The sequence below is a fragment of the Antechinus flavipes genome, chromosome 2 (assembly GCF_016432865.1).
Source record: "Antechinus flavipes isolate AdamAnt ecotype Samford, QLD, Australia chromosome 2, AdamAnt_v2, whole genome shotgun sequence".
Classification (NCBI taxonomy): Eukaryota; Metazoa; Chordata; class Mammalia; order Dasyuromorphia; family Dasyuridae; genus Antechinus; species Antechinus flavipes.
The window spans coordinates 468,318,564-468,336,486 of NC_067399.1; the positions used below are offsets into that span (position 1 = coordinate 468,318,564).

Sequence of the window (17,923 nt, forward strand, 5' to 3'; positions counted from 1 at the left end):
AAAAAAAGAGGCCTTTTTGGGCTTTCAATCCTAAAATCTTGATACACCTCAATAATGGATCCACTGGGACTCAAATGGGACATCAGATTTGAATTTCAATCTTTTGAGTATTTAGTCTTAAAAGCTACCCGACTTATGTTTAAAACTTACAGCTGTTTTAACCAACAATAAGTAGTCTATTTTCAGTTTTTTCTTTTTGTATGGAGAAATATGTCATGAAAAGGAAAAAAAACAATCATCTGTCCTGAAGAGTGCACCTGGAACCAAATAACTTACTTTCTCTACCCCATGACTAGGCCACCTGCCAGGTTCATGTGACTATTTCCTGCCAAGGATGCAACCTGTGCAAAGCAGAAGGAAGAAAAGGTGGAAATGACAGGCAACAAGGCATACACTGTGTTATTCAGAGTTCCACAGGAATAAAACCTAATTGGCCCTGTCCATTCTGAAACACATACAAACACAAACACACACACACACAGAGTCCCTTCTTTCAGAGATTCTTTTTGACATGAATAAAACACTAACAGAGGTGACTAACAATCACAGGCATTCACACTCTGCTGTAAAAATGAGAGAGATGATTTGTAGGAGACAGCCTGATGAGATAAAAACAAGTCCCCCCATATCCAAATATTGTAGTCTTTCTACAATATCACCTGAATTAAAGTCCTAGTTTTAATGTTTATTAACTATGTTAGCAACAAATTCTATCCCTATAGATTTTTGTAATTCACAAAGCATCTTTTTTTTCCCATAGTCTCATAAAGTATTATCAATACCCCAACTCCTCCACATTTTATGTAAGATGAAATTAAAGAGTATAAAGTTTGTCATTTGCCCATAGTCACATGTGAACGCCAAAGGTGGCATCTGAACTCAGAGCTCTTGATTTTCAAATTCAAGGTTCTTTTCATTACATCATGCTAAGTCTGAATCCTAACTCTGACAGAAGAGCTGTGTGAAAAGAAAACAAAATACTTTTGTCTCTGTACCCCAGTTTCTTCATCTGTAAAAAGAAGATGACAATCCTTATACTACACCTCCTTATGTAATTCATGGAGCTGTTGTAAGGAAAATTCTCTATAAAATTATGAAAAACTACAGAAATGGTACTTATTATGATTACCATAAACTATTTTATGAATGGGTGATAACTATGCACTAAGACAAAGGCCCTCCACATGATAGGGAAAGAGAAGGTTCTGTCCTAGGGAGGAGTTAGACATCCCTGTCCCAATCTTTTAGAGAGGGTCTAAGGAGTTAGAGAGGAGGAAAGGGTATGAGGAAAGAGCAAACTATATTTTCAAACACACACACACACACACACACACACACACACACACACACACCACCCCTCTGTGCCACTGTAGTTCAAATTCTGGCAAATTCTACCAAACTGAAAGGCTTCAAGGATGTTATAAGAGAGTCCCTGTCATCTCAGGACTGAGCTGGCTAAATTTGGAGAGAGGCAGATCTCTGGGCTGGCCATAGGGTGATGAATTTCTAGCTACAACAACTCACAAAGACCACCTACTAAGGTGAAATGGAACAGATCTGTGTCAGTAGAGGGGCATGGAACTGACAGAGCACTTTAAATTCTGCTAAGGGCTTTCCTTACAAAAACCCCATGAGAGATAAAGTACAAGAATTTCCATTTCCATTTTACAGATGAGGAAAAGAAGGAAAAGGACTTGACCAAAGTCACAATGAATCTAGATCTCCCCTATCTAAAGCCAGTGTTTTTCTTTACTATGCTTCTTTGCAAAATCTATGTACGAAATACTTTATTATTTGAACAAAATTTTGATACTGATTTATTCATGCCTTGATTTTTCTTATGTATTAGGCACTATTATAATATACTCTCACAATGAGGGTGGTCTTGGAATCAGTTTATCACATATGGCCCAAAGGTACATCATGTGTGGAAACCTGGTACCAAATTAAAACATCCAATCCCCTCTTGGCTTAAATGAAAGCTACACCAAGGCATTTCAGCCATCAATTTGGCCACCACTTACGGCCAGTATGAATTCTGCAGGAAAAGCTATTTTCGTGCAGATGTGGAATTCAATGGCAAGCCTGCCTCATGTACTGGCATCAATCAACGTATTGCTGTCACTGGCAGCTCTCAACAGTAAGGCAAGTTCAAAGGTCATGGGATAAAGAAAAAGCCAAGCTCGGGTTCAGTTCTAATATCTCCTCACTGGAAGTCTTGCAAAAGTACCCCCTCCTGTATTAGCCTGGCTTTCATTAATCTTCTTGCCATCTTCTTTAACTAGCCATGCAGAACCGTTCGATAGCAAGACGTATAATGGGGAAGGCCCTGTGCCTATTACCAGGTTAACATTCTGTTAAGCCCCAGTATAACAATGGAATGGGGACCAAAGAAATCTTCCACAGTGGGGGGTGAAAAACAGGCAATTCAATTACAGCTCGGACATACCTGGTTATTTCTGACCTATAAAAAACCAAAGAGGTTTTTGTGTTTAAGCTGGCTTTATTATGAAAGAAACCTACTGCCATCTCCCTTGAAAACAATAGTGAGCTTTTCTATATAAAACAAATCAATGTGGACAAATCATTACTCTGTGGCTTTAATTTAATTAGCAAATTAGATCCACTACTTTACTGATCTTGTCAAGTACTTATGAAAAGGAAGATTGACTTTAAGCTGGAGGGCAGGTGGCTGCTTCCCAAGGTCCATTTACCTCATTTTTCTACCTTAAGCCCACCTTCAGGAACTCAAATGGGTCATCACTACAACTGAAAATAGGATGTTGATTTGGATGGCGCTTAAGAGACTGAGTACTGGCCCCATGGGGTCAGGAGACCTGTGAGTGAATCCTGAGTCTAACGTTTACTCACTGTGTGAATTTGGGCAAACCATTTTCCCTCTCAGGGGTCCTATTTTTTCATCTTTAAAATAGGGGAAATGGTTCTTACACTACCTACCTTGTAAAATGACTTCAATGGGAAAAACACTTTGTGACGTATGAGAATTATTATCATCATTAGAGATGATCTAGTCTAATGTCTTCATTTTATGAGTCAAGAGGCTGAACCCCAGAAAGATTAAATAATGAGCCAAAGACCAAACAGGCGTTGAGAATCAGCAGAATTCTGAAGCCAGATTTCCTGTTTCTAAATCCTGACTCTTTCCACTGCAACAAAATTATTCTATAGTCCCTCTGAAGATCACAAGTTTACTCTCATTTCTTAAAAAAGGACGTGCTGATCAGATCTCCTACCCTGGGCAGGCCTCATGCAATGTCCTGTCTAACCATGGTACCAGACTTTCAGAAGAATATGGACAAGTTAACATGTGTTTTTTGAGAGAGTGGCCAGGGTGACTAGGATAAAACTGACAGATGGTCAGTTACATGAGGTCCAGATGAAGGAACTATGGATGTCTAGCATGGAGAAAAGAAAATGTGATGGTGGGATGATGGGTATCTTCATGTATTTGAAGGACTGTCATGGGAAAGAAGGGTTAAACTTATTTCACTGGGACTAAGAGATTCATTTATGGATAGACGTTATAAGGAGGCAGCCTAACCTTAGAAGGAATAGAATGAATTGACTAAAGAGGTAATGAGCTTGTCATCAGACGAGATACTAGTCTCTAGTGATGTAGATCATATAATCTATTGTTAAATAGACCATTGATAGAACAGAGAGAGGTGTCAAACTCACAAAGAAACAGGGGCCTCATGTAAAACAATAAGGGTTTCTCTGCACTGCATACTGAGGTAAGTTTTAAGATGTTATGTTATCTATGTTTTGCTGTGTTTTTATTTATTATGTTAAATATCTCCCCAATATATTTTAATTTAGTTCAGGCTATTCTTAGGAGTTGTTATGGGCCAAGGGACATATATTTGATACCTCTGCTGTACAGGGAAGTTTCTGATTCACATGGGTTTGGACTACATGACCTCTGAGGAAACTCAATATGGCCTTTATCATCTTTCTCCTCTTGGCCTCCCTCTGTAAAATGATGGACCTGGAATAAACATATTTTTAAAGTTTTTAAAGTTTCCTTTAAATTTTAACATTGTATGATATTTGTTCCAAGATGTTCTAAAAATCCCCAATAACTATGACAATCTATTGTGTAAGGTTCTTTGAAGTTCTAATCTCATACAGTCTAATATTCTATTTCCTAATGTTTTGAATGAAATCATCTGATAGTTTAAGGTATTTTCAAATTCCAGTGTTTGTGGGTCCTTTCCAACTCTACGATTCCAGGATTCTATAAACATACCAGTTACTCTTTGAATACTTTGCTTTAGAGCAGAGAAGCTTTATTCTTTAGTCCAAAAACACAACTGGCATTAACAGAATCAGATTTCATTTAAATTACACTATTGCAAAAGAACATAATCATATTATACCTATTATGTTGCTTCCTTAAGATGTTATATTATGTATACTTAATTGAGATACAAGACTCTTTTCAGCTATAAAAATGACAGCTACTTTATTAAGGTTTAAATCTTATTTCTTAATGATAGAATTCTTCCTTTCAGGACTCAAAATCTGCAGAATTTTCTGTGAAAAAACCCTAGCTCTGCTCGACTATAACTAGCCCTTTAAAAAGTGTCAAATGGATTCTAGTGGGGGACAGTTGAAAGGAAAGACCACTGGCTTGTGATGTGAGGTTGCAATATCCCATTCTTAAAAATCACACAAAAATGTGTTGGTTTAAATTTCAAAAGCACACAGTCTGTATTGTTACACAGGGTGGTGGAAAAAACACAGGACATGGGATCAGGAGAACTGGGAAGAAATTTCAGCTCTCATCCTTATTAGCTGTATTACATCAAGCAAACCACTTTTGCCTTCTCAATCTTGGTTGTTTTCATTTTTTTATTTAAAAGAAGGGAGGGGAAGTGACTAATATTTTTATTCACTAATTCATGAAAATAGGTTTGGGCTTTGGAAAATTATGAAGCACTAAAGAAATATGCTCCAGTGACATCCAAAAAATAGTAAAAGAAGGCAGGAAAGAGCTCTAGCACAATGGATAGATATTCCATGGAAACTTTAAGAAAAGATAAGCATAAGAAATGTACAAGAGGAGAGGATACAGAGGGGTTATAATTTGTAGTAATCAAAAGAAACCCTACAGTAACAGGAGAGTAATTGAAATGAGAACTAATATCCTTATTATTACTGCCTGTCAATAACTCAAAGACCTGTGATTTGGTGAGTGTGGAAATGGCTTCCACTAATGTAGGTTGTGATGAGGTGACAGAAACAGGATCAGAAGCCAGGGTTCTGCATTCAATCCATGATGCCACACTGCCACTTTCATTATTTTATATAACAACAAGAATAACTCAGTAGTCAGTTAAAACCTCGCTTAGTTCTAGGAAGAATTGCTTCCATTCCTTGGGGTTTCTCACTGTGTAGTTCTATCACATTTCTCCTTTTTTCCTTGCCTCGTGTCCTTATCTGGAAGACGAAAGGAGAGGACTAAAAGGTCTTTATGATTCCTACCAGTTTTTGTAAATTAGGCCTTAGCATTGTAACATTACATAAATACATGATTATAAAATCAAGATGGGAGATAACTGTTTCCAATGCTAAAAAGAGTTTGCTTGGTTAGTCTCAATTCTATGTTGGGACAGGAAGAATTTCTCATCTAGTTTCTTAAAGAGTTCATGTTTATATGCAAAATTTAAAAAAAGCCTCATGTCTGTTTTGTGGAGTTCCTGAACCTTATTCACATACGGGGAGACTGGGTCACAAATCTTCCTTTGGTGAACATGACCTAATGGTGAGAACTTGATGTTAAAGGGATAAAAGCCATACAATGGATACTGATGAAGTAGGGCTGCAGGGTGTCAGTCTTTCTCAGACCAGAGATGTATGTCATGATGCATTTCATTGCCAGCAATCTGCTCATAGGGTGAAGTAATAGGATCATAGGATTTAGAGCTGGAAAACACCTTAGAGATCAACTAGTTTAACTACCATATTTTATAAATGAAGACTCAAGTCCGGGAAGATAAAATGACTTGCCCAAAAAGTGATAGCAAGGAAGAGACAGAGCTGAGATTCTGGTCTAGATACTCTAACTCCAAACCTAATACTACATTCTAGTTCTAATATTTCATCTAGTTCAACCATCTCATTTTACAAAGGAGGAAACAGAAGTCAAAAGGGAGAAGGTAAACTTTATTAAGGATGCATAGGTAGTATTCTGACCCTAAATCTATCATTCTTTTCGCTATCTAGGCACAATCATAGAATCTGATGTGGAGAGGACTTGAGTGGTCAGACTCAATTCTTGAAGAGGGATTCCTTGTAAAAGTCTGTGACAAATAGACACTAAGCCGCTCCCCTTGAAGAATGCTCAGTCTATCTACCAAGTCTATCATTCAGAGACTTTTGGAATATAGAGCTAATAAAACAAGGTCATTTTCCTTGTGCAGTCCACTAGAATGGCCTGACAACAATTTTCTGGATAAACAATACAACAGGTCCTCTTAGAAAGTTCTTCATTCGTTTTTTGTTTAAAGATTTTTCCAAACTTATCACATGATGGACAGAGAAGAGCTTCATTATCTTCCCAACAATAATGCTAATAATATACGGTTATTTCAAAAAGAACTCAAGAATATTTTCACAATTGCCTCATTCTTGTTCTAGCTTCAGCAAGACTAGGAAGCAGCATACTTAGGATGCAAGAGATAAAAACGGGGAAAAGAAAATATATTGCAGAACTCAAAAATCTTATCTATTTTCAGCCTGTGTCTTCACAATAATTCATTCAAGGAGGCTCCAAGAATAATTTTTGATGTAAACTCAGCTACAAACATACATCATTGAGCTGATAAGAATCACAGACTAAACTTATGAAATATAGTAAGGTTCATTCCTTTCATGGTGTTAAAATAACTTTTTTCCTAAGGTTCAACAGATACAAAAGATAAAAAAGGGTTATCATTAATCCTTAAAAAAGGTCTCATAAATTCATTCAGTGGGTTGATGATGGTTTGAAGATGAACTTTTTAGATTTATTCACTGAATTAATTTGATAAAAATACTGGAAGCCATAAAATAAACCACACAGCACATAAGCTGATTGGTTTAAATGTCTCTCTATTTTGGTGTGGTACAAAATAATTCATTCTGAATCTATTGATTTAAAAACTCCCACCTCATCTAATAAAATATTGTAGTGATGGCAGGTAGTGTGGTATAGTGGATTGAGCAGTGGACTTGAAAGTCTGGAAGAATTGAGCTCTAAGTTAAAATCCCAGCTTTGACATCAATCGATTATATGACCTTGCACAAATTCCACTATTTCCCTGGTCCTGATTATCTTCCTCATCTGTGAGATGGCAAAAGGGTTAGATGAGATGATCTGTAAGATTCCCTCTAGTTTTAGTGTGCTTCATATGAATTCTCCTTCGGTGGTTTGGTATTTCACTGGTGAACATATTCTTCACAATGGGCAAGAGAGAGTTCATGAGTTACTGTGGTCCCAAAAAACTCTAAACAAATTCATGTCCTGGTGGACAATCTTTTGGTGAGGGGCTTCCTAGGATTTCAACTAGAGAGGTTGTCAATCATTCATTCAATGCATGGTTTGTTGATGAGCGTCCTTGACACTATCTAGTGGGGCAGATCTTGTTGACATTTGTGCTTTAATAGATCAAGAGCTCACTGAAATTCCCCTACATATTTAAGTCAATTTACTTACAATATGCACTTTTTATGGAAGTGAAATGACAACATTATCTCACTACATCTGGTATTCTTTTTGCTCATTCTCTCTCCATCATCTTTAACCTTTTTGTTTAAATTCTTATTAGATAAGAAAGGATGAAATATACCCCAAAATCTGGGATGATTTTATGGAAAATTAAGAGAAGTCTAACAATTCAGCAGAAAAAGATTATTGACCTTGGTGTGAAGCAATCTGGATTTGAAACTTAGTTCTGATTCTTACTACTTGTGTGACTTTTAGGCAAGTTACTTAATTTCTTTGAGTCTCAGTTTCCTAATCTGAAAAAGAAGGGAGTCTGCAAAAATGAACTCCAAGTAAGATTTCTTTCAGATATAAATCCTATAATCTTAAATAATTTAAATTCCCTGAATCTGTTTTATTACCTGTAAAATAGAAATAATGCTAACTTACAAATCCTATTTCATATGGATATTGTGGGATGAGTGTCTCATATATTTTAACGTACTCCAGAAATGGAGCTATTTTTAAATTCTTAAAATTTTAATTCAAAATCTTTAAAATTTTTTAAATCTCCAAATGTCTCAAAGTACTTAAAAAAAAAAAGTTCTGGTAAGATAAGAGAAGTACGTTAAAAAATTCAACTAAAAGAACAAAACTGAGTCACTAGACTGAGCAGAATAAGTAGGTGGCTATCTACAAGGGCTGTCTACATTTTCTTGCCTGAAGAACTGTCATGTATTACAAAATAGATGTAGATCTGGGACATATGGCAAACAGTCTATGACTCTGTCATTTCTTACTTTTTCTTTTGAGGATGTAATTTGTTATACTACTCCTTATCATGAGGATCTGGCGTCAGGAGCCCTGAGGCTTGAGCATCGAACCCCCCTAGGGAACATCTAGTTACCTGGCCTCTTGGTTTTTGATTCCTTCTCAAGAGAATTAGGGCAATGAACTAAATGTTCTCTATGGCAGTAGACTCCTAGGGAAGGGGGACTGCTGTAAAAGAGGTGATATAAAACTTTATTAAGAACCAGAGCTAAGATTGAAATTTTAATTATTTCAATTAAACTTATATAAACTATAATCTTGAAAGTATAAACCACCTCATTAAAAAGTAGTAAATAAAATTTCTACAAATAAAATATCTTGCATATTTGTGCTTTGTTACTTAAAAAACATGCTAATACTCTTATGATTAATATAGATTAATTTAAAAGTTTTACTGAATTCAGTTTTTTGTCATATCTTTCCTCAATCAGTGGAATCAAAGAATATAATGATTAGGATATGAAGTTCTATGAACTTTTTTGATGTTAAAAAGAAGTCTGAACATTCAAAGAATATCAGAATTAACAAAGGATGGGAACCACTATTCTTTAATTCTGATGTTTTTTGTTCTAAATTAGCCCTCTAATCACTCACATCCTGTACTCTAAGAGCTTTTTGAGCCCTAACTTTTTTTGTCCTAACTTTTAAGTTCTAAAGTCTCTTTTAGCTCTAACATTCTATGATCCTGTGATGCTATCAAGCAAGTTCTCTCTCTCTCTCTCTCTCTCTCTCTCTCTCTCTCTCTCTCTCTCTCTCTCTCTCTCTCTGCAAACAGTGTGGCTTCCTGATATTGCCATTGTGGAAGGAACACAAATATCTGACTACTTTCCTAAGTCAGAAAACTAAAGTTAGGATACTATTTAATTATGAAATAGCAATCCCAGTGCAAGATACAGAAAGGACTCTGCTCACTTGCCTTTACTTAATGGATCACACTGATTTCTAATGAAAAATTAATAGAACGTGGACCTATAAAATCTTGGTATTATAACACTCTGGCTGAAGGGAAAGAAATGCTTTGCAACACATTAAACACATTCAAGGAAGAAAGGACATGGTGCTCATATATTCTCTTGGCACCCAGCACACACACACACACACACACACACACACACACACACACACACACACACAGAGGAAGAGCAGGGGAAGGATATAAATAAAAGGACTGCCTTACTTGGGCTTTTTTCTTCAGCAAGGTCACAGGCACACAGCAAGTCAGAATCGATTGAAATGGGCTTCTGTTTAATCCAGAACTTTGTGCTGGCCTTTTGGTTAGTAACAGGGTCTATCTCCACTTTGTCTCCAGATATACCTTTAAGTCAGAAGAGAGAGAAAAACAAATGTCAGCATACTGCACGAACAATATCACAATATATACCCTTTATACATTGCTAATTAGTATAGCAGCAGTAAACTACTAGCTCATATTTAGAGATACCCTACATTTGGAGTCAGAAACCCTGGGTTCAAATCCCATCTCCATGGATGGCTAGCTTTGTACCCTGGGCAAGCTGTGAATTCTCCTTTTTGTGTGTTACTGCCCTTATTCCAGCCTTCTTCCAGTTGAAATATTCCACTGCCAAGTCTCCATTTCCTTCCAGCTCTGATACACTACGATTCTATAGTCTTTCCATTTATCGGTCTGATTTTCTGAGGAGAAGCAATGAAACACTGCTTATTTGTGTATGCTGCCTTACACACAGCACTAGGTGTAAAACATCAGGGAAAAACATGCAACAGAGCCGTTAGGGACAGAAGTGAAAAATGTTAATATTGCTCCTTCAGATCTGATTTCCAAAACTGTGAAAAGCAGACTCTATAATAACAAGGGATTAAAAAAAGCAGGGAAAATGTGCACATTAGGGCTACAAAACATCCTAAGATAATCACTGAAATTTATACCGATCAATTTTCCAGTATCATAAGAGAATATATACTCAGAATAAAATATATGACCTATGCCAGGCGCTTCCTTTTTCTCATTCATTGAAAATTAAAGGATTTGTCTGTTGACGGAGTGAGACAAAACCTTCAATGCACCTACCAGAGTGGGACCCATATGGAGCTTTAAAGTAATTGCATTTTTAGGTCAGAGGATAAAGGTCAAGGTCAGTATGGGAAAAAAAGGTAGAAGAAGTAATTAAAATAATAAAATGGGCATGCTGTGGCACAAAAGACAAATCACACCAGCCTATTTCATGTGAGGGCTTTTGTTCATTACACTTTAGAAGTCTAGGCGGATCTGGAGTGAAGTGTGAGAAAACTTCATTTTCAACAATGAATCTAGTGTGAATGAATAAGAATGGCTTAATTAAAAAATCAACCATCTTCTGACAGCAAATTTAGCCCAATACAAATAAATACTAAAGATTTATATTCATACATTTTTCTCTTCTTTTGTCACAAGTAAAAAAATATCAATAGTTAAGGGCAGAAGATTTTCACCTGAAGAATTATAAACAAAGTGACTCCTGATTTTTCTTTTCAATAAACATCACACTAATGGGTTAATGGCTGCTTAACCCTGACCATTACCATGAGGGGCTCCAGCAAAGGTGAGCTATAAGGATTTCTAAATTAATTAGTCAAAAGTCAGGATTTGTCATTAGACTTATTTCGGATATGTTATATTTTAATTAGAGAGAACATTACAAGTACCAATGATCCAGGAAGGGAAGGCCTCAATTTCAGGAAAGTAAAAATAGGTTGGAAGGCCAATATCATTATTTTTCACTTCAAACATATGGTAATTCTCCAGTATGTTCGTTCTCATGTTCTCTCTCTCTCTCTCTCTCTCGCTCACTCGCTCGCTCGCTCGTTCTCTCTCTCTCTCTCTCTCATTTGGCTATTGATTGTTTAAGATCTGGGTCTTTTCCTGTGGTTCACAGAAAGAAAAACATTTGAGTTCAGTATATTGATGAGATTTAAAAAATAATTTTGGCACTTCTAAAAGTTGTGACACGGAGTAATACAAAAATAAATGTAGGTACATCTTATGAGGAAATAAATATATTCTTTTTTGTGGAGGTGGAGGGGGTTATAGGAGAGATGGAAGAGGGTGAAGAAAAATGGAAAAAAAAAGATCATTGGAGACATATTTTAACATTTTTGTCCTATGGCCCTGCAACTCCTGAAGCTACATTCAGTCAATATTGTTAATGTACCTTGTTAATTTGATAGGATTTGTCAGGTAACTCCACTGGAAAATTATATAAACCTGTTCCAGATGAACAGATGATAGTGACATGAATTAAAGTGATAGAACAATAGTAGAATATAAACTAGAAATGACATCCAAAGTGGCTGTTGATTTATTGCCATACTGAGTTTGGTTCTGGGCTTCCATGTATATTAGTGCTACAAATCTGGGTCCATTTAGCAGAGAGATGCTCGTACATACATCACTGGCTCCTGTTCCAAGCCAAGGTCACTCTCCGTTGCATCAATCTTTTCAACAGAGCCTACTTCACAAAGCCTCGAGTTTTCCCAGCCATCTCAGATGTACCACATTCTCCTTCTCTTTCATCTTTCTTTTATCATGTAAAGTACACTTTAACTTCTATTATTTTTATCTGCAAATTGTTACTGTAGAGTTCATCCATTATGTTCCATATCGCAGCATCAACTGCCTTAGTTCCCACACCAGCACATGAATTCCTTCCCCAATGATGCCCCTTTGCAGCACTATTCTAGTAATAGTATGAATGACAATAATAATATATTTGAGGGAGAACTATATCATGGGGACATAAGACTTGAAGGGAAACTTGGAGAGATCTCCACTCCAACGATCATCTTAAAGATAAGAAAAAAAATAAGGTATAATAAAGAATGGGGGGAATGACTATCAGAACTGGCATTTGGATCCAAGTATTCTGATTCCAAGTCTTTTTTTTTTTTTTTAAAACTACTAAGGTCTTTTTCTATTCCATTGCTATGATTCTTAGAATATGTTGTTATATATTTTTGAGGGGGGAAGACAGGGTGACACAAGGGGGTTAAATAACTTGCCCAGGATCATACAGCTAGTAAATATTAAGTATCTGAGGCCAAATTTGAACTCAGCTCCCCCTGATTTCAGGGCTGGTACTCTATTCACTGACCCACCTAGCTATTACTATCCATTTAATGTTGTATATAAGTAAGCTACACCCATGGAGGTTAACTGACTTATCCAAGGTCACACAAGTAGTATGTGTTGTAGTGGGGGACCAACCCATCTTATATAAACACTGGGTCTACTGTTCTTTCTATAATGTCAAATCCTAAAAATGCCAAGCCCTAAAAGCTGTGAAGAGATTACTTTCTCTATTGTTACCTGAACATAAGAGACAGAAAAGCATTTCATTTGAGATGAGGTTGGACATAGTGAAGCATATATGTTTTTTAAAGTTCAAGTTGTGCCAATATGCTTACTATTGCTGCTATAGGGGAGGTAGAGGCACATATAACACCCGAGTCTATGAACTTCAATGTGCTAAGCTGATTAGGTATCTGACCTTAATATGGAAAGTTCTTAGGGGCAAATAAGGGGGCCTAAGAAGAGTTGAAATGACATGTCTGAGTGGCAGCCAAATTTCTAGCCTGGAAGAGATAGGGTGACAAATAAATGAGAGAGAGACAGACAGACAGACAGACAGAGAGACAGAGAGACAGAGACACACAGAGAGAGACAGAGAAAGAGAGAAGAAGAGAGGGAGGGAGAAAGAGAGGAAGGAAGGAAAGATGAGTAAGAGGAGTGTGTTAGTTCAGTTTTAAAGTTTATTTTGTATTTTTTTAATTTTTTTTTTTTTTAAATCATACCATGTTTCCCCACTGGCTATTTATTTCGCTATTTTAGAAATGTTGAAGTTTAAGTTTCTGGCTGACTTGTAACCAGCAGTATCTCCTAACACTTAAGCTTGAAATTTCTCTGATCTCCATGCTTGCTGTCTGGTAGATAATGAATGACCTATAAACATTCATATACGGCAGAACCACTGATTAAAGGAACATTTGAGGTAAATTCTTTTGTAATGGCAACAGTGCGAGATTTTTCGCAGGCCCCTTCAATAATTCTGACATTTTATGTTTCATGATTCCTTCTTATTCTAAGATCCCTATGATCCATAACATCCTATGACTGAAGGTTGTTTTTGACTTTGCAGACATATGTTTCTACTATTATTCAGAGTATTCCTATAAAAGTAAGGAGTTCCCTTTATTCTGTACTGTCAACTGGAAATGGGAGAGTGTTAAACATGAGTGCCCTGCTAAAAGTGGGTAAGGAAAGTTTATGGTCCTTACCATACTGGACAGGGTCAGCTCCTTCCCTACCAAACAAGGTAGGCCATTTGTTTCCTGTAACAGCTCTCCTCCCTTAACCATTTATCTTTAGTGATCTGTCATGACCTTTTCAAGCTCTTACTTGTGACAGCTTCCAGATACAATGAGTCAAACTTCACTGGAAGCAAAGTATCACACCAACTGTCAAGAATAGAAAACATTGCTCAACACTGTCCTCCATCAACACCAGTATATAAATCCTTGCTAAACAAGAATGCCAAAAATAAACATCAATAACAAAAAGGGACTCTCAAGCCTATCTCATTTTCAGATGAATATATATTTTTCAAAGCCTTTAAAAGTTAAATCAAGTGTACATTTATTTAGGTCCTAGGTTCGAATCTTGATTTCTGCTTCTTGCCAACCGTGTGGCCACAGGCAAATTCTGTCATCTCTCTGTACCCCAGTTTCTAATTCTGTAGAATTATCCCTAAGATCTTTCCAATTCTCAAGTCTATAATATTTATACCATGTTTTATCATTTGCAAAGCACTTTACACACAAGATTTCACTAGATTCTCACAGCCTTGGGTAACAGGCAGGACAAGTAGTATTACCCAGAACCAAATGGATTGTGTATGGAGAACTGACCTGAATTCAAATGCAGCCTTAAACAATTAACAGCTGTGTAACCCTGGGGAAATTACTTAATCACCTTTTGCCTTAATCTACTAGAGAAGGAGATGGTAAAGCACTCCTATATCTCTGCCAGGATGGTCTATGAGATGACAAAGAGTCGGAAATGATTGAATGAACAATTACTAAAAACAAGACAGAGAGGTGAATGATATGGCCAAATCACACAGCCAAGACAGCAGTAGCATTAGAGCTTCAAAATGGGTCTACTCAGGAGGACCTGAGTTCAAATTTGGCCTCAGAGACTTAACATTTATTAGCAGTGTGCTCCTAGGCTGTATGATCCTGTGTGATCACTTAACCCCATTTGCTTTTTGTTGCCCTGTTCTTTCCCCCGTCCCCCCCCCCCCAAAAAAAAAAAAAATTGACTCCAACAATCTCTGTGGCTAAGGCTCTTTCATCACTCTTTTATTTCACAGGAAGAAAATATGACTTTTTGGACTAGAACTACAATTTTGCTGGCATAGGGAACTATATGCTGATCAGGTCGGCACTTGTTCTACAGCAGGTAGCCCAATAAAGCAGTCTGGGACGTGTGTTACACAGCTAGCACATGTCAGAGATAGGACTTGAATTCAGGTCTTCCTGACTTTGAGGCCTCTCAGTCTCTCTCAGTAAAAACACATCATTTTAAAATGCTGATTAAAGAACAACATGTAGATTCACTGTCCTAAGCATCATCCCAAGATTCTGCAATGCCCCACTATAAATGGCAATAACAATGTCTTAAAATTATTTAAGTGTCTTTGTTAGAGCATCACTTTTCTCACAGTGATCTTGAGATAAGTAGTGTCAATATTATAATCCAATCCTCTTATAGTTGAAGAAAGTATGGATCCAAAAGTACTATCCTTTGTCCAAGGTTTCACAATAATTGCTGAAGCCAGGACTTGTATTTAGGGCTTTTTCTCTTATGCCAAGTCAAACTGCAAATTCTGTAAGTCTGAGACCATTAAATATCATGTCTGAGTATAGTTTTCAAGGTATCTATTTACTGAGAAATATTGTTTACTTGCTCAGGTATCAAAAACTATAGTTTCATTCATCAAGTTTCTATAACTTGCTAGCTTAGCTGACAATGGCTCCTGTATTGTTTAAATTCTTAGAGAGTTGTTTTTTAAAAAATCCTACAATCTTTTTATTTTCAGCTTTCTGTAAGTCCTTGAAGACCTGGAAAGATCAAAGGGAGAATCACTAAGCAAGCCTCGAGCTAGAAAGGATTACTTTTAGAATATTCATTCAAAATCATTTAACCAATCAACAGTATATCTACTGTTCTGTTCTGTTACAGCAAAGATTTTTTTTTGAAACCAGACAATTTCAATCCCTGATCGGATGTCTCCAAAGTAAATGGGGAGCCAAACTATATGAAAATCCCACGGGAAGGCCTTCTGAAAACAGAGACAACTGCTTAATGCCAAGTTGTGAAATTTGTGCTTCTAAGTTTTAAATGTGACATTGGTATTTCTATACTTTCTTGAGAGTAGGCGAGTGGTTGGTTTGCAGTTGGCCTTTTATCCCACTAAACTGCTTTTTGGGTAAGTTACAGGGGGATTCATCCTTCAAGACAGAGGGTGGCCTAGATGACCGGCTAAGTTTTCCTTCCCAGATGTAAGAGATACATGATGAAAAAACATTTATTAAGCAGTGTGTGCCAAGCATTGTGGTAAGATATGGGAATAAAAAAGCAAGGAAATGTTAAGGGTATACAGCAGTGCAGTGGTGGCAAAACCCAGGGCTCCTTCTGGTGCACTGAGAGATCAGATGCCAGTATCTAGAGGTCTACAGTACACAGAGGCAGAGCAAATGGCAAGACTGAGAGATCCTTCATCTTATTACAACGATTGCATTTGGCACTATGCTGTTCATACAAGTACTGTGAGCAGCCATGCCTCACAGTGATTATGGTCTATACTACAAGATCTCTTTAAGCTTTGACTTTCAACATTATTATCATTCTATGTCCTCTGAACTCTTCCAGATCTAAAATGCTACACTCAATGTTTTGCCATATGTGTTAAGGTCCACCCCTCCCTCCCGCCCAGTTCTTAGACCCCATAATTCTATGACTCCACATCCTGGAATAAACTCCCAAAGTTTCTTCTATTCTTAAGAGTGAACAACTAAAATAATTTTAGAGCCAGAATCAATATGAGCCAAGGCTCCCTCATGATGAAACAGAATCTGTGAGACAGGAAATGTGCTGCCTTGCATCAGGTAATGTAGGAAAGAGAGCCCCGAAATGTAGAAGGCATTTAGCTGGTGTCACTGACAAGATGCATTTCCATATAATGACAAGTTACCAGGCAAAATAACATATAAGAAAAAGTCCTCTTGCTTCCTCAAGTATTTTCTTTGGTACAGTGGCCTTTCTAAAAACTGAATAACAGCAGGAGTCAGAGAAGCCCAAAGCAATAACTTTTTGAGGGAAGAAATGTGGAATAGTTGGGTTATGCATATTCTGTTGTGGAAACAGAAGGTTAACTGAGGCAGCTTCAGATCTGGAATATCTGGGGCCAACTTAATGTTTATGCTACAGAAAATTCTCCTTTATGAAGGATGAAAGCTCAGAGCTTCCACCCCTAGAATAGATGATCTTGACATTCCAGTTTTTATTCTGAACTTCTGGCCCATCCAGAAGAAATGGGAAGCAGTGAAAAGCATAATGAAGGAGTCAGAGACATCCGTAGGCCATATTGCAGGAGGTAGAATGCTGAATCTGAAGAAGAATATATGAAGAAAGCAACATGCTATATCCGGAAAGATATGTGGGAGCCATATTATAATTATAAAGGAACTTTAAATGTCTGATAGAATAGGGAGCCACTGAAAATTATTCAACAATATTTTTTCTATTCCAACTATGTGTAGAATCTGAACTGGATACTAAAGGAGCTATATGCTCCCCACCCTTACAGAGATTTTTGTCTAGTATGGTGATGTATGTGTACATGCATAGACACACACAGATACATAGATCAATGTAAGACACAAGTGCATGAGAAAGATGAAACCATGTGATACAGGAAGAGAGGAAGGTCAACATGGGGAAAGTATACAAGGGATGAATCAAAAAATCTTCCTGGAAAAATCATCTGAATTGAGTTTTAAGGAATTAGTAAGAATTTACACCTTTTGAAGATGGGGAATTCTAGTCATAGGAAAGAGCAGAAGCAAAGACAATAGGGTTGAAAAAATAAGGTCATTATGATTAAGTCCAATAGCCCATTTTGGTTGGAGCACAAAGTATAAGGTAGGGTAGCAGTGCTAGTCAATCAACATGAATTTACTTAAGATCTATCAAGTGCCAGGCACTATATGAGGTAAAGTAAGAAAGGCAAAAGTAGTGCCAAACTGGGGAGGGTCTTAAATGCCAGGTTATGCAGCCTAAACTTTGCTTGAGAAACACTAGAAAGGCAC

The 17,923-nt window shown here is 37.0% G+C and overlaps 1 protein-coding gene across 3 annotated transcripts in view; it reads right to left on the minus strand.

Moving 5' to 3' along the window:
• Positions 1–17,923, minus strand: part of MAPKAP1 (MAPK associated protein 1) — a 327,452-nt gene that overhangs the window by 34,631 nt on the left and 274,898 nt on the right. For all 3 annotated transcript variants that reach the window (XM_051979649.1, XM_051979647.1, XM_051979648.1), the window contains one exon: positions 9,717–9,854. In XM_051979649.1, coding sequence (XP_051835609.1) covers positions 9,717–9,854 — 138 coding nt within the window. The remainder of the gene's footprint in view (positions 1–9,716; positions 9,855–17,923) is intronic.